The following is a 25,217-nucleotide window of genomic DNA, read 5'->3' on the forward strand; positions in this document are numbered from 1 at the left end:
TAGAAATTAGTTTGATTTCATTTTCTTACTGAATAAAATAGAATGAAAATACTTTTTATAACATCACAATGGATTGGTTATGTGAAGTCATTGCTGCTCCAGCTTCTAGTAAAGTTTATAATGGAAAAAATACGCTTTTCATGCTATTTTTCAATTTGTAGCATATGTTTGTAGCAGATCTTATGTCGGAGATAAATCTTAAGACTGGTACGCATTAGTAGACCATGTTGCATGATTTACGAATCATAGGTCGTCTAGAGAGGCCGTTCTTTATTGTCTTGCTTAGCGTTTACATTATAGTGTTTTGAATGAAACGAGTAAAAGAACGTGAAAATTTAAACATTGGTGAACGCACAAAATGCAAGACTGGAAACTCATTAGCTTCTGGAATTTAACCCAGCTAACATCTACTGATTTTGAACATTTTCTTCTGTCGGCTGGAAAAATAAAAATGAAGCAAGATAACAAATTTAGAAAAACTATTATGACTTCTTTTTAGTCGTCACTCACGCTACGTTTTCTAACAAGTGAAAACTCATTATGCACATCTTCAGAATATCTATGCAAGCAATATTGAAAATGAGATCAAAAGTTTTTGTAATGATTGTCTCATCATTAAAACAATATGCAAATGTAAGCGTAAAATTGTCGGAAGTCTATAGGCTTGCAACGGGCTCGTAGACGGGGGTTGTCGGATTGCAAATCCTAAAAATTAATACTAACAATCTTCAATGATAAATGAAAACACCACGAGCTAACAAGGTGATTTGTGCGGGCTATATAAGGAGAAACTGCGATTCGATTCTGATAGGTATTCGAGGTGCTGATGAGTCCCCGGTAGGGGCGAAACAGGTGTCCAGCCTATCCAAACGGATACTATTCTTTTTTCTTTTTACTCCCACGCACTGCTCTCCCTGATTTGGTGTTCTCTTACAAAAGCTCAACTGAAACAGGTTATGTCTCCAATATAACCCGAGATACGTCTCGGAGACTAAAATCGCGCAACTAGTGTGTTAATTGTAATTGTTTTCAATTATGTTTTTAAAAGAAAAACTCATCTAAATTTATTTATCCAATAAAAAAAATTAAAGTTGTTTTGCACTGGTTCAGTTATAAAATTGCTAGGTCGTTGTAGCGAACTGGTTCAAACAATTTATGCTCGTCTATCATATTCCATAATGCATCCAGAATTCATCATTTCACACATGTGTAATAATTAGAAAAATAGCCGGCCACGTGTGAAGATATTATTTTTGATGAATTTTCCTCTTAAAATTATCAAAGTTATCAAAGTTCAAAAAAGGACAATCACTGATAAAGTTATATAAGTTGAAAAATTACGGTTATTTGAAATTACGTTTTACCCCTTCAATTTTTGTATTTTTTCGGTATATACTTACTGGAATTACGAATTCACATGAAGATTATTATACATTTGCCATAATTGGTGCAGGGAACCTTCACTCGTCAGTCATTTAAAATAGGAATTACAATTATAGACGTCCTTCGCTATAATTACATCATGATATACATTGCAGTTAAATTGCAATTGCATTTAAAGAGTATAAAAACCTCATCGCGTTTTAAATGAAAGTTAGAATAAACGAATAAACTTTTTTTCTGCTTGCTTATTCATTTCTAATTTGTTCTTTACAATGCTGCTCTGTCAAACACAGAACTGCTTACATGTCATTTATACTTATAATTAAACTTTTGTGCCACAGAAATTGTACAGACACCACACAAGAGTGGCGTATGATACCTAGTCTAGAATTTGAGTTTTGGACAGACATTATTCGAACCTGGCCATCAAGTGGTAACAGCACAAGACATGGCACTTCTACCGACTAAGCTAGCTTACCAACTGTTATTGTTATTATTTTGTTATATGATTCTGTTTTTGGTTTTATTAATATTCCATTGATAACATGTTTTCTTCAATGTTGAAAACATATTCATCTCAGATCAAAACATAGCATATCAGTGTCGGCGGTTTCAATGAATGTTAATATGTAAATAATTACGTACAACTTTTTGCTAGCAAAAAACTTTTTAGGAATTAACAAGCAAGTGCAGAATAAAAATTTCAGCTATAGATGGAGAGATGTCGTAGCAGTAAAGATGTGATAATAAAAAATTATAATAAATAAGACCGTTGTGAGATGTGATACAAAGATACAATGTTTATTTTTTATAAAAAAAAGTGTTAACACGCGAAACTCGAAACATTAGAAAAGTAGCAAAGTTATTTTATATAAAGAAAAAGGTCCACTGCATTAAATGATATATAAATTGAACAAATCATATCAAGGCATTGTGTTGAATACAAAGAATGAACAAATTGTTGATCCAAAGTAATATTTCCTCATTGGCGGATTCCCACCAGACCATGAAAGCAGAGAATTTGTTATACAAATCTGTTTTATATTTATGCCGTAGTGTTGCATTTTCTAAATTGAACGGTGGCAAATCTAGTGGAGAGTAATGGAGATGAATTTTTCATCAACTAATTCAATTTTTAGAAACCTTTTATATCATATGGTATTTTATAAAACTGAAAAATAGAACATAATTGCAAACAATTAACTTGTCAATTTACATTTATTGTCAAATCAAAACAAACGTTGAATACGATCTATTTATAGGACAGTTTTTGTAATGCTTCAAAAAATATGCCAGATTCGTTTGTTCAGGTGATGCAGCTTCTTCGATTGACACCACGTTGCCTTCGATAACTTGTTCCACTAAAAAGGTCATTTAGTTTGATGAAATCGACAAAATCACAAGCAAAATGATGCATGGTGCTGGTGCATGACACTGGTTTGCTCCTCCTCTCTTAGGATCACACGAAGACTTCATGATAACGCAATGACTGAATAAATGATTTAGAAAGGATTTATAACATTTAGAAAAACGTCTTCCTATACGAAATAATAAAAACAAGAAGCTATGTTGAAGTTTAGGTTCCATTTCTTTTCTATCGAGGAGTTACACATTACAGCCGCCTATTTTTACATAATGTTCTTTCCCATGAAAATCTGTATTACAAAAACTGTCCAGATTTAACCAGTGCTTTCTTTATTTTTTAAATTAACTTTTCACGTTCTTTCACTTTTAATAGAAAACCAAATATGGAGTTTAATTTGCGTATTTTCATAAATCGTCTGCCAATTTCTCGCTGCATGCAATCAAATATTTAAGTAAGGAATATTAGTAACTACTAGTAAACCATCCAATATTTTTATTTACCGGCAAAATGTCAAACGCCGTTGAACCAATGAAATTTTTGTAATCAGTATGTTTTTTAGCAATAAAAATATAAAAAAAGATAATTTTAGAGGCAATTTTGGCACGCCTTGTGAGCGGCACCCATCCTAGTGTGAGAAGCATGCTCATTCTTTAACAACGTTTTTCTTACTGAATTCTGTATTCAAAAAATTTTTTTTATAAAAACTAATAAAAAACTAAAAAAAACTATTCGTTATTAAAAACTTTCATCTGTGATTTGTGTGTGCACTTGAAGAATTTTAAAAAAGTTATTAAGTGCACACTGCACATGAGGCATTTAAAATGAAATTTCTATGATAAACTTATAATAAACATCAGTTAATGCTTTTTCGTTTTAATTTCCATTCATGTTTTCGACTGAATTTAAACACACACGCACATACACAAACTTTTTATTTTTGGGAAAATTATTATTATTATCGTAAATTTATAAAGCGCTTAAATAAAACATAAAGTGCTATAAGAATATTTCTCAAACCGGCATAACATTTAATATTTGCATGCACCTTGTTGGATGAATAAATAGATGCACGCTTACAGATGATTATATATATGTATATAATATAACGCGAAACATGCGGTAATTTTCGTCAATAATTGCATTTATGACGGTCTTAATCCAGTGCATATATATTATATATATATATATATATATATATATATATATGTATATAGAATTTATGAAATCTACCGAATATATATTATATAATTATGCAGTTGTTTAACAATTTGTAGACAATGATGGACGAAAAATAAATGTAGTGACAGGAATGAGAATAGTTGCCAACCATCCCGAATTGGGCGGGACAGTCCCGACTTTCGCCCTCCATGTTCCGCGTTCTGCTTCGGTGTCCGCGGGACGCCTGCTTGCCCGCTTTTTGCTCAGCTAAGAACCAGTAGTGAAATATTGAAATATTGGAATTTAATAATAAATTTAAAAATTTGAGGAACACGAAATCATACAGAACGCCGATTTTCTAAAAGTTTCTAACACAATTACATCAATAAAACCATATTTTTTTACCTTCATTGCGTATTTAGTGATGGTTGTGATTCTAACAAAACATCAACAAAAACATTCGTATGCCGATATTTTAGTTAGTATAATTTCGATGATGATTATGATTTTAACAAAACAACAAAGAAAATGCCGACAGATTATTTATTTAATTTAACCATATTGCAATATCGATGATATCTAAAACTGATTCTAAAACTTTTGATGTTTCCCACAAGTTTCGTAGTTTAGGCTTTATCTTTGATTCTAGTATGTCTCTCTTTTCTCAGTTTAATAGTGTTACTAGAAGTTCTTACTTTCATCTACGTAGAATAAAAAACTTGCCTTTTTTGAAGATCCTACTCTTCTCCTTCTTGTTACTTTGTTAGTCTTATCTAGGATTGATTATGGTCTTCCTGATTCTACACTCTATCCTTTAAGTAAAACTTTTAATTTTGCTGCTCGTCTAGTTGCTCTTGACCCTTTCTTTTCTCATATATTTCCATATCTTGTTCTCTTGCACTGGGTACCTACAAAATTTAGTCTAATTTTTAAAATTTGCACATTTATGTATAAGTCTCAATCTAAATAATTTCCTAAGTACTTATCAGATATTTTAATCGAACCTAAACGCCCTGGTTTACGATCGTCTTCTTGTTCTCTCGTGTTAAACACTCTTTTGCTAAATCTGCATTTGCTTTTTCTGGCCCTTTTTTTTGGAACTCTCTACCTCCCTCTCTGACTACTTCTCCATCACTTACAAAGTTCAGAGCGGATCTCAAGACCCATATGTTGGCAAAATTCATTGACGAGCGCTGTTGAACATCGCGGTAAAAGCGCTTTTTAAACTAATTGATTGATATTGAATTAAAACACTATTGATTATGATTGTACAAAAAACAAAAAACATTATGACAACAATAAATAAATATATGTATACATGACTATATATATATATATATATATATATATATATATATATATATATATATATATATATATATATATTATATAAATATATGATGTATATATAATGTGAAAATTTAAAAAAAAACTTTTGAAAATTTTAATGTTGGCAAGTATGAAAGACAAAATATTATGTTTGAGAAAGGGAGAACTTATATGTGCATAAGGATCAAGATTGAAAATTAAATTGAAAAAAAATTCTCAAAATCTATTTTGAGAAATTAATAAAATATTAAGATGACTTCTAGGACACTGGCCCCAGAGAAATATACACTAAGTTAGGTGAGGATAAATAAAAACGTAATAAAGAGTTTTTAAGGCAGGACGAGATAACTTATTTTTTATTTTAAATGTATATTTATATATAATTTTAAATGTATATATATATATGTGTGTGTGTGTGTGCGTGTGTGAGTGAGGGAGTGTGTGTATTTTATCATATATATATATATATATATATATATATATATATATATATACATAAAAACATACATGCGGGCTTATGTCGGCAAAACTTGCTTAAATATTTATAAGGGTTGTTATATAATATATCCATCCATGCATCATTGCATCCATACTTTCAATCCATATAGTTCTGTCGGTTCGTTAACATCACGCATTGATATATATATATATATATATATATATATATATATATATATATATATATATATATATATATATATATATATATATATATATATATATATATATATATATCTGTATATAATTGAATTCTTTCCATCATTAATTTCATAGCGAATGATAAATAGTTTGTCATTAGTGATTTGTTTGTTCCAACACGTCTACGGATACCACTTGGCGTAACTTTTTCGTTTTAGCAACCATACCTGCCTGCGTATGCGTATGTAGTATTGAATAATAAATTGAATTAACTTATCACATTTTATATGAACACCAAGGAAAACTACAAACACATGTCATGTTGAAAGTGAATTTAGTAATGAAAATATAAAAAATAATAATTGCTCTAAAAAGTTTTCCAAACTTTCGTCGCATACAACAGAAAGATTCGTTTGTTTTTAAATAATCCTTATAAAGTTCGTATATTTTTAAAAAGTTTACTGATTTGTCTACGTTATTAATTAAAATTCTGCTGTTTATTTGTTTAAATTCTCTTCCATTGATATTTTAATCTAATGAGGTTACATTATTTGAATTGTATGCAAGTTACAACAAAATTTTTACCATACGCTGATTCTTTTCTTTTACAATGTTAAATAATAAAATATTTTACTCAAAATTAATTATGAATTAATTAATAATTTGTATCGAAGTAATCAGATCCCATATTAATTTTATAAAATAATTTATTAAGCGCAAAATTACATGGATCCAATTAATGGCCTTACGTTATTATACATATTCAATTTTTTACAAAAATCTTCCGAAGCTTACTGCACAGCTTTTGATTGTGGAATTGTTAAATTAGAGGTCCAGTGAGTACTGCTACTGAGTGGCAATCCTTGTTCAAACACATTGCCTCTTTTCCATTACACCAAAGTTGATGGTGCTACGATGCAGCTCTAATTTTAGGTTAACCTGGAACAATGTTGCCTATCGCAGGGAACTGGCAAATTTTTTACCATACATGGAAAGATTTTTTTCATCTACAATCTTAATGATATTAATGCTATTGCACTGGTCTGTTTTCTGCTCTCAACGTTGTTACTGAATAGTTTCACCCAATTAATTATAATTTTTGCAAGCATTGCAAGCTAGCAAAAATTTTGCAAGTATTGCAAGCATTTACTTTGATACAATAGATAGCTAAAAATATGTATCGATTGAATTTTTTTACTAAATTAATTATTACATATCAGGTAAATAAAAAAAAATAATGGAATCAAAGGAAAAAGAACTGTCAAATAAAAAAAACTTTTTTTTGGAAATGCTTGTTCCATCGAAAAAATCAAAAATACAATCGACGCGTCATTTGTCGATAGATTGCTCGGAAGTACTAAATAGTGATCTTCAAAAATTAAAAGTTTTTAATCCCAGTAGCGATGACAAGAAAAATGACGCAAACAATTCAAAAGATAAATTTATGACTAAAATATCAGCAACTCTTTCAAAAAGACGTTATTCCCTACAACAAAAAAATGAACTTAGCAAGATATCTCTTAGAACAAGTTTGTTTTCAAAAGGTCACAACGATGAAAATGTAAATAGCGAGAACAAATTGAAAAAATGTGGCTGGCTTGAAAAAATTGGAGACAAGAAAAATATGAAAGAAACGTTATACGATCCAGATCGTGAAAACTGGAGTAGCAAAAGTTTGTTGAACGAACATAACGCTATCGATGGTCCATTAATTTACCCTGCTACACCTGAACTTGTATTGGAACATCATCGCAAAAAACCTTTCCTTACATCGAACGAGGAATGGGTCCTTGTGGTGTTAAATAAGTATGAATGTTTGGTTGACAGTTTTGATATAGTGACAATTATTGCCAAGCATTCAATCTTTTTTGAAGTTGATCCGGAAGAATTGTGGGAAGAATTTTTTGCATTTGTTAGTAATGTACCAAGCTACGATGAAATAATTAACGAGGACGTTTGGCAAGAATTCAAAGATAAAAAATATATGCGGTAAAAAATTGGATTCACCTTTTTGATATTTTTGACAATTTTTGGGTCATCTACGCTTTTGATCATGATTTGTTAAGTTTATTTCTAACTTATCAAGAAAATGGTATGGTTTATGTTAATTGAAAATATTTAATAACTAACAATTTTAAATCATTTTTCTTTTTAATAGAATTTAAATTTATAAAATAAATAATATAATATAAGGACACAAAACAAAAATATGAAAAATTAATAGTAACCAAAATTTAATAATTTAAACTTTGAAAGCAAAAAAACGTCCATAATGTGTACAAAAGAAATATGTAAAAGTATGCACATTTTTTAGGTTTTAAGATAAAATTGAGACAGATCGCAAATAAAATTAAACATAAATCAATACATTATAAATTAAATAAACATGCTTCAAGTTAAATATTAAATTAAACTAGTGACTATTTCCTTTAGCTTTTAATTAAACGGCACAGACGAAAAGTTGATGCTGCTTATTCATCTGGGAAATTAAGACAAAAATTAAACAAAGCCAAAAAACCAGTAATTTGTAAAAATATAATTATCAGATTATATAAACGTTATATACGTACGAATACACATGAATTGCATATATATATATATATATATATATATATATATATATATATATATATATATATATATATATATATATGTATGTATATATACCATATATATATGCATATATACATACATACACAACATACGTACGAATACACATGCATTGCATATATATATACCACTATTAAGTGACATTCATCTTTCTGTTGAGATTGTAGATGACTTCTTAATCAAAAATCTGATGCGCACAGTTTACCACAATGGGGGCATCGAAGATCAGTTGGTTTCAATTCTCTTGATGTTGCTGCATGACGTATAAGTCGACGCCTGTAAGAGGCATTTGTCCATTCCAACATAAAACTTGTGAGACCAGCTTTACAAATCTTCTTTCATGTAGACCGATCTTTCGCTATTTTTTCAAGTCCAGTCAAGTTGATGTTACATTTCTGAAGTACGCTTTTCACTTGATCAACGAATCGCTTCTTTGACCGACCGACTTAACGACAGCCATTTGATAGTTCGCAGTATAACAATCTACGAGGTAGATGAGACTCCGCCATACGAATAACATTACTTATCCAGCGCAGCTGTTGTAACAATAGATATTTGGCCGGTGTAGTACATGCAGTCTTAAACATATCTGTGAGAGGTGTTTTGTGCCACCATCTTATTCCAAAAATGCTGCGAAGACAGCGAACACCTTTTCGTATACAAAAAGAAAACAGATCGTTAAGTTGAGCGTCAAAAAAACGAATGACTATCTAGTATCTAATATAAAAGTTATTAAAATCAACATTTCCTTAACAATAGATGGATGATGACACAGCTTTCAACGGCAAGAAATTCTAAGCGATGACAATCGTAACGTTTTTATTCAGTTTATCTAGTTTAAATATTTTGATTAGATAAAATAAGATTTACATTAACAAAAATAAAAAATCTGGATGCCAACAATTTAATTAAATTATCGAAATGGTATAAGCTTTAAAGAGATCATAACAGAATTATTATTTTCCAGTTTGCTGATACTTTTATGATACATTCACACATAACTTGAACTTGGGTCGTTAATTTTTCAGCTGTTTATTCTTGCACAAGTTACATTTTTCATTTTTTGTTATTTTTTAATAATTCCATTCGCTTTATCTACCGAGAAATGTTTTATTCTCTGAAAAATGTTTATTTTCCAAGGTTACCTCACTTTGTCAATTAGGTCAACATTTACGAGAGCGATAAACACGATCGAATGAAGATGCACTTTAGCCAAAATTACCTTCATTGCTGAATTTAGATATGAATGCATTATCTTTCACTGAAATATGTATAACAAAGGTTTCATCTTTAAATCTTTGCAAATAAACCCATTGTGTTGATTGCACGCCAGTTTTACTTTGTTCGTCATGGTTAACATCGTGAACAAATATTAATAACAAAAAAGAATTATCTTTTTTTGTGATGCAATTTTTAATAAATGATGTAACAACGGATAAAATATCATTTCCCAAATTTATAATCAGAACAGAAATTACATACACTTTCTCATTGCTATCGCTTATATAAGACCAGACTATTGAGAAATCACCCATAGGTTTTGTCAGACTAACTCTTTTATAACGGAATTTGATTCGCTGTTCGAATCGTTGGATTAATTTAATTTCCAATATGTATTCAGCACCTTCAATTGCATGGAATCTTCTAAAACCATTCATCAAACGAGTGAAATTATACTGCCCAACTGCAAATCTTCCTAAATTTACATATTCCAAGACTGCATACATCGAATTCAATACATCAGAATGTTCCACACCTGAGAATAATTAGAAATAAAACTATGGGTCGGTACAGTAAAAGTTATTGAATGTTAAAAAAATGTGCCACTAAAAAACAAAACTATTCAAGCGTGTTTAAAGCGATTGCTGATCATATGAGACTGGTTAAAATAATTCCATAAAACCAGGTCGAATCTTGATAAAAGTCTTCCCATTTTTCGTCTAATATAAAATTTTTGTTTTTTGAAAATGAGTTAGGAAAACTAATTAAGTTTCTTTCTAGTAAGTAAATTGTTAACTTAATTCAAATTTTTAAAGCATACTTGATGCATCACATTATAAAGTTTTGACAGCATTTAAAAAGTCATCACCCGACTAGAACAAACAAATTTAAGAATTATTTTTAAAAGGTGAACAAATTAATTCTACCAAAACTGTTCAATACGAGCTCAGCTATTTTAAACTATTTCTAATTTCACCCCAAATATTGCAAATCCAGACACTTCAAGCCCTACGAAACAGCACGCAGGCGACCTTAACCACTAGGCCATCACAGGCCAACCACATTCTTAACTAATTGTTAAGAAATGAGTCACACGATGACAAACCATGTTTGACCAAAAATGGCAAATAAAAAAGTTTCATTCCAACTTTCGTTAGATCTTACTAGTTTGTGCATTAAATCTCGAGGGTACTGTTAGGTCAAAAAAATGATAAAATAAAATGCGTTAAAATAAATTATTAAATTATCAAATTTATATAGAGGTGAATTATAATTAAAATCAAAAATACAACAAAAGTATCGTATTTATGGGACGTTGCACATGATTCAACTTTAGGAAAAATTATATGCGGTATAAACAAGTTTTTGAAGATATTGTTATAATACTCGCTGTCGTAACCGATTTACGATGCGACGGGTTCAAATCCTCGATTGAATAAAATATTCCAAACAATTATTAAACTTTATTTACAGAAGAAATCAACTATTATTAGTTATTAAACTTTATTTACAGAAGAAATCAACTAATCGTTTATTTCCAGTAAATTCAAACTAACGCAACAATTAACTTTTAAATCGTTCAAAATCTATCGCTATGACAACGTCAACAAACAAATCAAATATCGCTTTAAATAAATCAAAAAGTTTCTAGATTCTTCCAGATGGTCCGATTCTTGCATACTCAAGAATGCTCCAGTCACTAGAACATTCCAGAATACGTTAGAATCTAGTGCGTTCGGTAGCACGGTTATAACATTACCCCCTTCTTAGTTCTGTTCGTCCCGAACAGCTTTCGTTCCGGTGTCCGCATGGTACGGAGCCAGTCTATCCAAATGAACGATCTTCATTCTTGCTCTCGGCTTCCGATATTCCTGAATACGGTAGACGACGTCATTCAAGCGGGTGATGACTTGATAAGGTCCTTCCCACCCTCGCTGGAGCTTTGGAAAACGTCCTTTCTTTTGCTGTGGGTTGTACAGCCAAACTAACTCGTCGACAGCAAAACCGCCACTGCTTCCTTTCAAGTCGTATCTGGTTTTGGCCGCCTCCGTGTTTTTCATAATTTTAAGGCGTACGTAACGGTGGATATGGTTTAATCGCTGTCGAAGATTATCCACGTATTCTGTTAATGGTTGGTGTGGTTCAGGTGGTACGCCATATTTCACATCAGCTGGAGTTCTTAAGGTAGTCCCAAACAGAACTTTTGATGGCGTTTCTCCAGTAGTTGTGTGGATAGCACTCCGGTATGCCATAAGAAACAATGGCATATGACGATCCCAATCCCGTTGATTTTCGTCGACTACTTTAGCCAGATGTTCAATCAGGGTTTGGTTAAATCGTTCCACCATACCGTCAGACTGTGGGTGAAGAGGTGTCGTTCAAGTTTTGTTTATACCCAGCAGCTTGCACATTTCACCAAACAGTTGTGACTCAAAATTTCGACCTTGATCTGAGTGGAGTTCCAATGGGACACCATATCGACTTATCCAATTGAGTACAATTTCCTCAGCGACGGTACATGCTTCTTAGTTTGGTATTGGAAACACCTCAGGCCATTTGCTGAAATAGTCCGCTACAACCAGAATGTAAGGTTTCCATAATCTGTAGCAATCCGTTCAAAGGGGACACCAACATTGTAGATTTGCATTGCTCCTTTTAGCCTTCTTTTGGGTCCTTTTACTGAAGCGCATGTGTTACATTTTCGACACCAGCTCTCTACATCTTCTCTAACGTGAAGCCAGTAGAATCCTTCTCGTATTTTGTCAAGGGTCTTGTTCACTCCTAAATGTCCCCCAGAAGGGCCGCCATGCATTTCATCAAGGATTTCGGTCGTTCTACTTCTTGGTATTACAACTTGCATGCGGTGTTTTGATTCATCAGCTGATTCCCATTTTCGTTTCAGCAAATTCCCTTCCAAATACAGAGTCCCACTGAGCCCAATAACCCTTTAACACGGCACTATATTCTGAAATGCTTTGCCAGTCCGGTCGCTTGCCCTCCTTCTTCCATGTGATCAGATGTTGTAGGTCCTCATCCGCAAACTGTGCATCAGCAAGATCCGTCGGTGTCCAACCGTCATCCGCTGATATTGCTGTTGCTCTTATGTCTTCCGATTGTATCTTCTCCTCGTGACGACAGCAATATTTGCATCCTGGTAAACATGGTCGACGTGAGAGAGCATCAGCATTACTATGAGTTGTTCCTTTGCGGTGCACGATCTCGAAGTCGTACATTTGTAAACGTTCCAACCATCGGGCCATCTTTCCTTCAAGATCCTTGAAGTTGAGGAGCCATCTTAACGCTGCATGATCAGTTCGGAGAAGAAATTTCTGTCCATAAAGGTACTTGTGGAAGTGTTTTGTTGCATTGACTATTGCTAGTAACTCCTTCCTGGTCACACAATAGTTTCGTTCGGGCTTTGTGAATCCTCTGCTATAATACGCTAGCACCTTTTCTTCTCCGTCTATATGCTGTGACAAGACGGCTCCGATTCCATTGTTACTTGCATCAGTATCTAACACAAACGTCTTGCCACGAACTGGATATGCTAGCAAAGGAGCATCACATAGTTCAACTTTTAACTTTTCAAATGCTGAGTCGCATAGGGTATTCCAGTTGAAAACTCGGTCCTTCTCGGTAAGTTGGTGGAGAGGTCTGGCAACTTTTGCAAAATCCTTTACAAAACGTCGATAGTACGTTGCCAATCCCAAAAAACTGCGCAATTCATTTTTATCCTTTGGAGTTGGCCAGTCTTTCACAATTTCTATCTTGCTGGGATCGGTTCGAACTCCATCTGAAGATACCACATGTCCTAAATAGTTAACTTCTTTAGAAAATAACCTGCACTTTTTAACGTTCAGCTTTAAATTTGCCACCCGAAGTCTTGTGAAGATCTCTCGTAAGTTTTCGACGTGTTGGTCAAATGTTCTTCCTAGAACAATTATGTCGTCTAAATAGATAAGACAGGTTTTCCAGTTAAGACCTTGCAATACACATTCCATCAGTCGCTCGAATGTAGCTGGAGCATTGCACAATCCAAATGGCATGACGGTGAATTGCCACAACCCCGATCCGATAGAAAACGCTGTCTTTTCGCGATCGTTCTTGTCGATTTCTACTTGCCAGTATCCGCTTTTCAAATCAAGCGTAGAGAACCAACTTGAGCCAGATAGGGTGTCCATGATGTCATCAATCCTCGGTAACGGATAGCTGTCCTTTTTAGTCACATCATTTAACTTCCTATAATCAACGCAAAAACGGGTAGTGCCGTCCTTCTTCTTTACCAAAACAACTGGCGAAATCCAGGGACTTGATGACGGTTCGATGACGCCTTGATTCTGCATTGTCGTTATCATTTCGTTTACTTCTGTTTGTTTTGCTAGAGGAAGACGTCGTGGTACTTGTCGGATCGGTTTCGAATCCTGAATATCAATTTGGTGAGTTACCAGAGCTGTTTTACCTTGGTCATTGTCACCGGTTGAAAACACGTCTGCAAAATCAGCAATCAACGCCTCGGCTTTTAGACGGTCTTCTTGATTCAAATTGAGTTCATCCAGTAGATTTTTGGTAAGTTCTTTGAGTCTACTTTTGTCAGTTGGTAGAACCTTTTCCTGTTGCTCCATATCTAATGATTTCACCAAATTTATTGATTGGCAATTACCTATTTCCTCGTCTTTTTTAATTCTAATAGTGTGTTTAGCGGTATTCATTATTCTGACAGGAATAAGACCATTTTTGTTCGCTTCTACCAGGCATTTTCCAATGACCACGTTCTGTACATTTGTCGTTGAGGTTGGCTCCGTCAAATAGAACTAGTGGCCCCCAGGATCGCAATTCAACTTGCCCCATACGATGTTTTCAGATGATTGCGGTAGTTCTAAGTCACAATCGACTGTCACTCGAATACATTTTTCGTCGTTATCCCCCATTATCACTTCTGTATTTCTCCATCTAAGAATGCGTTTTTCTAAGTCAATTTTGAACCCATATTTTGTCAGAAAGTCGACACCTATTATGCATTCGTCGATGATATCCGCGACTAAGAATGAACCTTCGAATAACAAGTCGCCTAGCTGATCAGTACGGAGAATCTTTCCATAGACTGGTGCTGTTCCTCCGGTAGCTGTTCGAAGGATTTATTTGTTAGAAGTCTCTTTCTTCAGATTGGGTACCAAATCAGATCTTAAAATCGATTTTGTTGCTCCGGTGTCGACTGTAATTACGCATTCTCGTTGATCAACTTTTCCGTTCAGCCATAGGTCGTTTCGATTTCGATGTAGTCTGGAAACGTTAATTACGGTACTGGGGGCGTCAATTCCACTAGCCAACCTCTGCCCCACAAAGTTGGCTCTTATTAGCTTTTCCGCCCCTTCGTTAGAAGGGGCCAATCGTGATACATGATCATCTTCTCTTCTTTTGCGCCATCTTGTCGCGCAATTTCGGCAGTAGTTATCTTTTAGGCGGTGTTTACAATCACGACGTAGATGGCCTTTTTCACCACAAATCCAGCATTGGGGTACACCATGCTGTTAGGGTTTGCGTTTTACAACCACCTTCTGGCAAGAGCATTCTTCATGTACTTGGCGTAGACGTACGTCACTTTTTGATGCTTGCTTTGCCGATTCAAAAGTGAGACGGTGCGCAACGGCATCCTTGAGTTTTCGTTTATCTGACAAGAGAAGGGATTGTTTGAGTTCCGAATCACGAAGGGCTTTGATAAACGTATCCAGGGCAGTTTCGTCTCTATGCTCGGGGTCTGATGTCGGATACGACAGCAATGTCAACCGTTCGATATCTTGTGCCAGCTGCTGAATGGATTCACCAGATCGTTGCGTTCTGTTTCTAAGCTGAGACCGATAAATCTGTTTCATGTGTTCTTCACCATAACGTAAATCCAACGCGCTAACCAGAACTTCATAGTTGAAGTGGTTCTCCGCCGGAATCGTCTGAAGAACCTCTGTGCTGCTGAACCTCGCAGGGCCAGTATCAGTGCTGTTGCTCGTTCTTTTCCGTTCCAACAGTTACTAGTTGCCGCTACTTCGAACTGGGTTTTATAAACGTTCCAAGACATCTCTCCGTCAAATGCTGGTACCTTCAAAGTTCTTCCGGATGCGTGATCTAACGGCATAGCCATTTTTTTGGATTGCTCCAATTCTCGCTTCAATTTGTCTATCTTGTGATCTACCTCAACGGTCTGACGATCAAGTTTCTGCTCGCTCATTTCTATTCTTGTTGACTGTTCTTCAATCTGTTCTGCCACTTCCAATTTTACGTGTTTTAGCTGGTCCTTGATCTGTTTTAACTCCTCTGTCTGTCGTTCGGACTGTTCCTTGATCTGTTGTTTTAACTTTTCTGTCTGTCGTTCGGACTGTCGTTCGGACTGTTCTTTGATCTGTTTTAACTCCTCTGTCTGTTGTTTTAACTCTTCTGTCTGTCGTTCGGACTGTCGTTCGGACTGTTCTTTGATCTGTCTTAACTACTCTGTCTGTTGTTTTAACTCTTCTGTCTGTCGTTCGGACTGTCGTTCGGACTGTTCTTTGATCTGTTTCATTTCAGTTGACATACTAAGCAGAAGTTACATCATTTTAGCGGTTGTAAACGTGCCTGTGCTAATTTCATTGTCTTCGTCAGCACCATCAAACTTGAATTCGTCTGGGTTCTTACGTTCGTCAATGAGAGCTTCTCTCAGACGTGCTATTAGTACTTCTTTGTTGCCACTTGTGACAAGGCTTCGTTTCTTTAGTTCTTCTCGTAGCTGAACTACGTTCAAACCACACAGTTTTGACATCGTGTTCTTTTTCTACGAGTAGTAATTCGCTGGTCGAAGATCCCACTTCTGACACCAATGTTATAATACTCGCTGTCGTAACCAATTTACGATGCGACGAGTTCAAATCCTCGATTGAATAAAATATTCCAAACAGTTATTAAACTTTATTTACAGAAGAAATTAACTATTATTAGTTATTAAACTTTATTTACAGAAAAAATCAACTAATCGTTTATTTCCAGTAAATTCAAACTAACGCAACAATTAACTTTTAAATCGTTCAAAATCTATCGCTATGACCACGTCAACAAACAAATCAAATATCGCTTTAAATAATTCACCGAATCGCTATTCACAAAATCACGAATTTCACTAATCACGAATATCACTAATCACGAATATCACTAATCACGAATATCACTAATCACGAATCTTCCTGCGACGTGCGCTTATATACTCTTCGCAAGCGTCGTTTCTAGATTCTTCCAGATGGTCCGATTCTAGCATACTCAAGAATGCTGCAGTCACTAGAACATTCCAGAATACACTAGAATCTAGTGCGTTCGGTAGCACGGTTATAACAATATCTTTTTTTCACCCCACTCCGCATAGTGTTAAGAATTTAACAAAAATTTATTGCGATTTGGGTTTATGTTTTAGATTTATAGTATCTTAAATACTATGCAAAAATACTTTCTTTAAACAAATGATGATTAATATTTGTGAACAGGAGAGACTGCAAGAAAATGGGAAGGCCTTTTTGGAGATATAAATGTTCTTTCCTAAAATGAAAGAAAAATGGAAATAAGTCACTGAGCGGTAGTTAACAACAATTCATCTAAATTTGTAACTGCCTAACATTATTAAAAACAATATGACCACACATCAGCCTAAAAGGACAAATTTATAAACATCAAACAAACCATTTTATAAAAAACAAAAATATAAATAGCAGCTTGTTTAAATCATTCGTGACTGAAAGTATATTTATTTCGTGAATATTGGGACACCATTGATATGATTGAAATTTGGGTGAACCTTCAATTACCTTGCTATTGGTGAAGAAACACTTGGATTAATGTTAAGACAATTTCAACAACTTGAATTCGAAATTTGAAAAATTTCGGGCGATCGGAAACATTAAACACAGCCTTATTGCTCCCATTTTCAAGAAAGGGCACAAACGTAAACTTTTAAATTATAGACCGTTTGTTTTGTATTGTATATGTTGTAAGCTTTAGGAATCAATCATTAAAGATCACTTATAATGTTCTTCGATAAGAATAATTTCTCGACTATAGACAGTATGTTTTTGTAATAGATACCACCACTCTTCCACTAAAACTCTTCATTTGCTCAAGTTTTTGGATGATTGGTGATAAGCTTTTGATAATGAATTTAGTTGTTGATGTCATTTAAACCAAATTTGCTGATGCGTTTGATCGAGTGTCTAATAGTTTGCAGATTTATGTATTTGTCTGCACCAACAGCCATGTACATCTAAATAGTTATAATAATTATCACATGTTGTAGTAAATATAAATGTAATTAAATCTAGACCATATTTTAAATTTATTATTTTATTTTATATAAATATATATAATATAAATTAAATTAATTATCATTCATTCATTTTTTTAAACAAGTTTATTCCATGTAACGCATAAAAAAAATGAAACATAAAAAAGGGCCCTAAAAAAGATATAATCTCAAATAAATAAGAACCCTACAATTTTTATGAAAATGTCTAAATTAATACAAAAAATCAAATTAATGTACTTTGTAAAAGTAATATACATATATACACAAATGCATATACACATATGTTCTCTGGTTAAAAATCATTATGCGATACATTATTCAAATAGAATTAAAATAAAATTAATTAAAATTAATACTAAATTAAAATTAAGGAAAATAATAATAAAATAACAAAACACAACTATGATCATGATTGTTTAAATAAAATAAAAATGTACATACACATATATACACACACATGCATACGTACATACAAAAATTCATACGTAAATACACCACATGTAAATTAAAAATCAATTTTTAAAAAATAATTAAAATGATCAATAGTGTAAATAGAACAATTGTCTATACTATATAGTCTGAACTTTCTAAAGAATCCCGGTCCAAGCAAAGAAAGAAGAACGGTGACTTGACAGAAATTTGTTGTCTCTTAATCATTCTTTTTGAATGAATAAAATTTAATTTTATATTCGATACCTATATATATATTTCACCGGTAGAATTTTAGCTTTTTTTAATTACTTAAAAAATTATTAAAAATTTATTTATTTAGAGAAAACAATTTTAAATTTTAATTTGATATGTTAAAACAGATTATTTGAAAGTTGGTGGTCAAACGAAATTGTTTTAAAATTTATTGAATATTATCACGTGTTCAACAATTATAAATTGATATTGGGGTGTGGACGTTAGACGAGACAAAAACGATGTCTCATGAGTCATGACGGACTGTAGGCCACATCTTTATACTGTCACTGGAAGGTTTACGAACCAAAGGCATAACATGTCTGCTACAATGTATATATGAGTGAGTGCAGTATTTATTCGTAAACATTAAATTGTTTTATTTAAAATGTATTTCTCTTTTTGACATTTTCCCAACTTTAATATGCCTTCAAGTTACCGATCAACTGTCTCAACAAGTTTGCACAAATCAACTGCATCGAAATTCTTACCACAGATTCAAAAAATCATTGGAATCAGATCTGTTTAACTTAATCATTCATATCGAGTTTTCTTTTTTTGTAAATTATTTATTTTTATAGAAGGTAATTTTTTTAATTTTAATTTTATTTTGATTTAAAAAATCCAATTTGATATTTGAATATGTTAGTTTTAATGTAATATATTAAAAATGCCAATCATATTAACATTATTTATTTTACAAAATACTAAAACATTTATAAGCTCAACGATAAGCAAAAATTCAACTGAAAATAATTGAAACTTCTAATTTCGTTTTTGAAATCACTAGTTGAAACTTAAAAATGTAGGAAATGGAAAATTTTCTAAATGATTGTGGAGTCACATCAAATTTATTTCAAATCAATCACAGATACAAATGAATACTTTTAGTCACTACCATCGTGCTTTTGCTTGCAAACAAAATGGTAATTATTTTACATTTCAATTAAATTTTCTATTTATAAAATCTAATATATTTCTAAAAACATTTCAATTACTTGAGCAAGGTAATAAGATTGTGGACCGTCATTTTCCGTCAACTTATGCAATTAAAAAATTTATTTTCGGTGAGACTGACGAAATAAATGATAAATGCTACAAAGATTTATAAGCTGACAGTGATAATAAGTTGTCGTAGCATTACATCTCGTTTGATTCACATGAAGGCGGCAAGGAACATCAAACTAAACTGAATCAATTCAATAGATAACAACGAATTTGCGTCTATATAATGTCAAGAAAAAATAATTAATTGCAAAATTTGTCTAGTATAGAGTTGGCTACCTCGACAGCGGTTTTAGTAGGAGGATAATAGAAAACGTAATTGTCACTAGTAGCAATGCCTCTAATTTCATCACGATTTGGAGTGTAGCCCACGCCAACCGCTACAACGATTGATCCCCCGTTTTTGATGATGTTTGCTTTTGGAATAGTTTGGCCCTGGTTCACGTTCGATTCGCCGTCTGTAATGACAACTACATAGTTTGGCACATCATTTCTATCGCCTCTTTTGTTTAAAATGTTGTTAATTATTGCATCGAAGCCAGCCGGAGTGTTTGTTTTTCCAGCTGCGGCATTGAAATCGATGAGGTTGATGAGATTCATTTTGTTGCGTATCTGTGCGTCAAGTGTCATTTGGAATGAGACATCATCTGAATAGGCAACCATTGCAACTCTGGCGTTATCGTTGTCGATGGGAAGGCCGTAAATTATCTGCTTGGTAAGCGCAATGTTGTTCAGGGATTCCTCCTCTGTACTGCCGGATATGTCCAGCAAAATAATCACATCGAGCCTCTGGTTGCAGTCTGCGTGTCATGTTGCAAAATAATTGTTGTTATTTAAATGATATTCAACTTTGTGTGAGTGTGTGTAGGTTAGAATATTGTTTGAAATTATTTGAAAGTAAATTTCAAATGTCAGCTAATATAATTAGATAAAATTTATGTTATTATATTAATATTATGAACGTGAATCATTATATTAATACTTTAACTATAGGAAACATTTAAATAAACATTTCTGATCATAGATCCAATGACCAAAAAAGAATTTTATTCCGTTTTGCACATTTTATAATAAAGGATGATATTAAAATAACTATATAAAATAAATTTATTTTTGACTGTTAGAAACGAATTAAAAAACTTGCTTCTTTCGCAATTTCTTCCTCCATAAGATCCGTTGCAGCTACACCAATATGTCATGTAGTCATCTAAACAGGTGCCCTGGTTGTTGCAATTATTGAACTGGCACACTTTACCGTCTAGAAATTAATTAATTAGAAATTAATTAATGCTTTTCACCTAAGTAACATTCACTTTCAAATGAATTATCATGTAAATAAATAAATTTATGACCAACCGTTGCAAACAGTCTGCAATATGGAGGGTACTTTGGCAGGCAGATCGCGAAAAAATTCTACTTTGACGAGCGTTGATAATTTTGGCTCACTTGCTATCCCATAAAGTTCAAAGGAATTAAACATATTTGCTTCAAGAGCGACCGGAATTAACAAATTTCTATCTATTCTGTTTTGAATAGCCTCTGGTACAGTTAAATTGACATCTATGGTCGATGGTCCATTAGTAACTAAAATAGCCACGTTTTTAACATTTGGTCTATCTCCGTTTGCTTGGTTAAACACGTTTCTCCTCAAAAGTCTCAATGCACCAGACATGTTGTTGCCTCCCGCCATGAAGTAAGGCAATAGCTTTATTGCTTGAATTACGTCGTATTTATTGGTATATGAATTTAAGTTGAAGGCTACTTGTGCTTCGTTAGCCCAAAATATTAAAGAAACACGTGTTCTCTGTGGAGATATATCCAAGCTTTCGACTATACTTATTGCAAAGTTCGTCAGATTTTGGAATCTTTCACGATGCACGACCCCTCCGCTGAGCAACAAGAAAGCCAAGTCAATTTCGCCGGTACATCCTTCAAAATAATTTTGATTTAGTTAAAAACAATCGTGTTGCAAGTAAAATTATGACAAATATTCCTACCCCTTTCACAATATGTTCCGGTGGTCATGGAGGGGCAGGGTCCACAGAAATAATTACCAACACTTGAAGTGCAGGTCTCTGGATTTTTACACAGATTTGATGAACAGTAGTTAATATCTGTTTTTTAAACATAGATAAATTTTTGTTAACGATGTTTCACAAAATTACGAAGAGTATCAGATATCACAATCATTAATATTAACATTTTATTTATTAACATTTAATATACCATTTACATAATACTGTTAAATTGTTGCATAAAATTATAAACATTATTACATTTTTCAATAAGATTTAATATTAATCATAATTATACTGGTAATAATAATAATAAATAATAATAATTATTATTAATATTATTATTGTTATTCATTTATATTTTTATTAATTGACATAACTGAGCAAAAGGCCTCAGCACACCACTTATTTATATTCAGTCAGGAAACAGAAACATATAATTTTAGCAAAGTCAAATGCCAGAATGGAAAAGTTAAATGTTACTTAGTTATATTAAAAAAAAACTTATTACATCAATGTCAAATAACAAATACATTGAATGAAATTTAATTTAAATTGAATGTAGATATTAAATTATGATATTCGTTGAAACAATTACATTCAAAATTCATATTTTGAACTTTGAATTTCAATATTTTAACTAAAAATGAGAATAGAAAATTGTATCTCAAAACGAAAACAAACTATTGCATAGACGATTAGTGATGAATGAAACGGTGCTGTTTTCCTTCAGACTCTGTGCATCTGCCACTATTAAAGCATTGGACCTTCCATTGCTGGCGATGGCCGTCAGTTGTGGGCTCATGTATGGAGCACTGCCAATTCCAACCTTTCCATTTAAATTTACATGAAATCGTTTTAGCAGTGTGTCAATTCGTATAATTTAATTGATATATTCAATTATTAATTTATTGTTTTTTTTTTTTATTTTTCAAATTATGCTTACGCTTAATATGTTAATGCCTTTTTCTCTAAGAGAAACAGATTTAAGCCACAAATTTTTCAGACCGTCGTTACTTTCGTCATAATCACCATCAGATACGACAACTAAATAATTTGGTATGTTGACTCTGTCCTCCCTTTGAAACATCAAATCAGCCGTCCTGTAGTTTTATTTAACAGAAATAGCAACTAAAAGTTTAACTTTTTTAAATGAAATCATTTACTTACTCTAGGGCTTTAATTATTCTAGAACTAGATTTCGACTGAAACGGAACTCTTAAAGCGGCGATTATTTGGGATTTAGTTTTGTAGGTACTGAAATTGAAGTATGTCGTTACGGAATTCCCATCGTAGGTGAACAACCCCACCCTGCTGAAAGATGGTCCGTCAAGATTTCCATTTATATTCATCGCGTTAACTATATTACCGATGTAGTTTGTTACGTTGAAGAATGTGTTTGATTCTATTCCTAATGACGCATCAATTGCGAAAATGATATCACCACCATTTTTACAAGCTGTAAAATGTTTAATCAGCGGACGTTATTACTAAAATCGAGTTCAATGTTTCTAACAAATGAATATAATATTATTGAAATATTATTGAACAGCAAAATAATTACTTTCGTTACAAAAAGATCCAGTCCATCCAGGTAGACAATCACAAATAACTTGATTGGCTATTTCTCTGCACGTTCCTCCATTGAGACATGGATTTATTATGCAGTTATTGTCATCTGAATAAGGATAGTTTGCATTTAACAACATCACATTTTATGCATATTTTAAAATGATTATTTGAATGGAGTTTGTTTTTAAAACACACCTCCACAAGCAAATCGTTTGATTGGATCCGAAAGTGTGGGCAAACTTCTTGAGCTATCAACAGTTGCCATGTTCTTTGTAGAAGATGCCAATGCCGCAAGTTCAAATCGATTGAGAATACTTCCAGAGCCTACTGTAAATATCCCAATACTTTCATTTCTCATACAATCTGCTTCTTCGAGAACAACCACTGGATCATCAGATGGATAGTTGATTAAGGCCACAACAGCTTTTGAGACTGTTTTATCGTTGACACGCGCTCCATTTGCCGCCGAAAACAATGAAGTTCGAACAAGATTCAAAGCCGACGCCAAGTTTGTTCCATATCCTCCATAAGAAATTTTGTCTATGGCCATTTGAAGAGAGGCTGAGGTAGAAAAATTAGTGAAATAAAATTCCACGTTGGCTCTGTCACTAAATGAAACAGCAGCTACTTGGTTCCATCGGCTGTCAATATCCAATTTGGATGCAACATCTTTAATCAATGCAAGTAAATAATCGTGAAAAAAGTTAACATTCATGTTGGTTGATCGGTGAACAACAAACACCACATCTGATTTCTTGGGACAATTCGAATTGGGCACTGTTCAAAAACAAAGTTTTTACTAAGAGTACAAATCGAAAGTAAAAAAAACTGATGTTATATAATGGTATGGTATGGTATAATAATAATTAATACATAAAAGCACTAACAAACGATCGGGTTTTTAGTAGAAGTTGTTGTAGTTGTGCTGGTTTTTGTAGTAGTTGTGGTAGACGTAGTAGTTGTTGTAGTTGACGTTGTTGTGGTGGTGGTAGACGTAGTAGTTGTTGGACGTGTAGTAGTCGTAGTTGTTGTTGATGTCGTTGTTGTTTTTGTTGTTGTTGTTGTTGATGTCGTTGTTGTTGTAGATGGGTTAGTCGTTGTCGTTGTCTTTCTTGTTGTTGTTGATACTGTGAAAGCCATTTTACACGATTGTGCTACTAAATCAGTTATAATACTATCCAGTTTTGAATATTCAGTGACATAAAAATAATGACTATCGGACGGAGCGGTAGCAATGTTTTTCAATTGATTTTCGTCTATTTGACTTGTTACACCAATTGTGTAAATGATTATATTAGCAGCTTTAGTCATGTTTGCTTCAATGATTGTTTTTTCAGCTTCACGATTTGCTTGACCGTCTGTCAGTAAAATCATAATGTGAGGAGCATCTGGTCTCGATCCCAAGCTTTGTGAAAACATATTCCGACCATTTCTTAAGGCATCCGCAATGTTTGTTTCTCCACCAACAAGATCAAAAGCTAAAATGGCACTTTTCAAATCGGAATTTGTGAGGTATCTATTTAAATCAATTTTTTGGTTAACATTTGCTGAAGTTGAAAATTTTAGAATTCCAATTTTTGTTAAATCAGTTGAAATGGGAAAAGAATCAGCTATCTGCACTGCAAAGTTTTTTATGGACTCCCAGTTCTGATTACCGTTGGATCCAGATACTATACTAGTTGACTCGTCAAGAATTATCACAATATCTGCTTTCCTAGGGCATGTTGTTTCTGGTAGATTTTAAATATTTGAAAAACGATTTTTAAAAAATATTGAATTATTTTTTTATAAGTGTTAAAAAAAACTATAAGATTTGCACAAATACATATATTCATAAAAATTTCTGTTTGAAAAATCCTTTTTAAACACTAACCACTTTGAGCACCGCACACAAGATTGCCAACTTGAGGGACCTTGCTTTGGA

General features: G+C 33.0%; 5 protein-coding genes across 5 annotated transcripts; 1 reads left to right on the forward strand and 4 right to left on the reverse strand.

Annotated features, from left to right (window-relative positions):
* Nucleotides 1-776: 776 nt before the first annotated feature.
* On the reverse strand, nt 777-2,757 carry HELRODRAFT_168098 (hypothetical protein; the record flags this gene model as incomplete). Its single annotated transcript, XM_009013781.1, has 2 exons — nt 777-1,005; nt 2,624-2,757. The coding sequence occupies 2 exons, from the start codon at nt 2,755-2,757 to the stop codon at nt 777-779; spliced, it is 363 nt and encodes a 120-aa protein (XP_009012029.1).
* A 4,355-nt stretch (nt 2,758-7,112) lies between these two features.
* On the forward strand, nt 7,113-7,868 carry HELRODRAFT_168099 (hypothetical protein; the record flags this gene model as incomplete). The annotated part of the gene is made up of 1 exon (XM_009013782.1): nt 7,113-7,868. One exon carries the CDS (start codon nt 7,113-7,115, stop codon nt 7,866-7,868), a length of 756 nt encoding a protein of 251 aa, XP_009012030.1.
* A 7,191-nt stretch (nt 7,869-15,059) lies between these two features.
* On the reverse strand, nt 15,060-16,493 carry HELRODRAFT_168100 (hypothetical protein; the record flags this gene model as incomplete). Its single annotated transcript, XM_009013783.1, has 4 exons — nt 15,060-15,158; nt 15,259-15,676; nt 15,751-16,012; nt 16,370-16,493. 4 exons carry the CDS (start codon nt 16,491-16,493, stop codon nt 15,060-15,062), a joined length of 903 nt encoding a protein of 300 aa, XP_009012031.1.
* A 2,884-nt stretch (nt 16,494-19,377) lies between these two features.
* On the reverse strand, nt 19,378-24,372 carry HELRODRAFT_190413 (hypothetical protein). The gene is made up of 9 exons (XM_009013784.1): nt 24,181-24,372; nt 23,489-24,070; nt 23,286-23,399; nt 22,892-23,180; nt 22,668-22,824; nt 22,406-22,550; nt 21,704-21,820; nt 21,063-21,635; nt 19,378-20,506 (listed from the first exon to the last, which is right to left on the reverse strand). The coding sequence occupies exons 2-9, from the start codon at nt 24,006-24,008 to the stop codon at nt 19,950-19,952; spliced, it is 2,472 nt and encodes an 823-aa protein (XP_009012032.1). The 5' UTR covers nt 24,009-24,070; nt 24,181-24,372; the 3' UTR covers nt 19,378-19,949.
* A 61-nt stretch (nt 24,373-24,433) lies between these two features.
* On the reverse strand, nt 24,434-25,000 carry HELRODRAFT_135215 (hypothetical protein; the record flags this gene model as incomplete). Its single annotated transcript, XM_009013785.1, has 1 exon — nt 24,434-25,000. A coding segment is annotated over one exon (567 nt), but the record flags the coding sequence as incomplete, so codon positions are not given.
* Between the last annotated feature and the right edge of the window lie 217 nt (nt 25,001-25,217).

Source organism: Helobdella robusta (assembly GCF_000326865.2).
Source record: "Helobdella robusta unplaced genomic scaffold HELROscaffold_12, whole genome shotgun sequence".
Lineage (NCBI taxonomy): Eukaryota > Metazoa > Annelida > Clitellata > Rhynchobdellida > Glossiphoniidae > Helobdella > Helobdella robusta.

Bases quoted from the DNA above. Each gene is read 5' to 3' on its own strand.
- HELRODRAFT_190413 (XM_009013784.1), bottom strand. From the start codon at position 24,008: ATGAATGTTAACTTTTTTCACGATTATTTACTTGCATTGATTAAAGAT. The intron at 23,400-23,488 runs GTGTGTTTTAAA...ATCCTTATTCAG, and splicing joins CAAACGATTTGCTTGTGGAG to ATGACAATAACTGCATAATA. The intron at 23,181-23,285 runs GTAATTATTTTG...AACATTTTACAG, and splicing joins TGGATCTTTTTGTAACGAAA to CTTGTAAAAATGGTGGTGAT.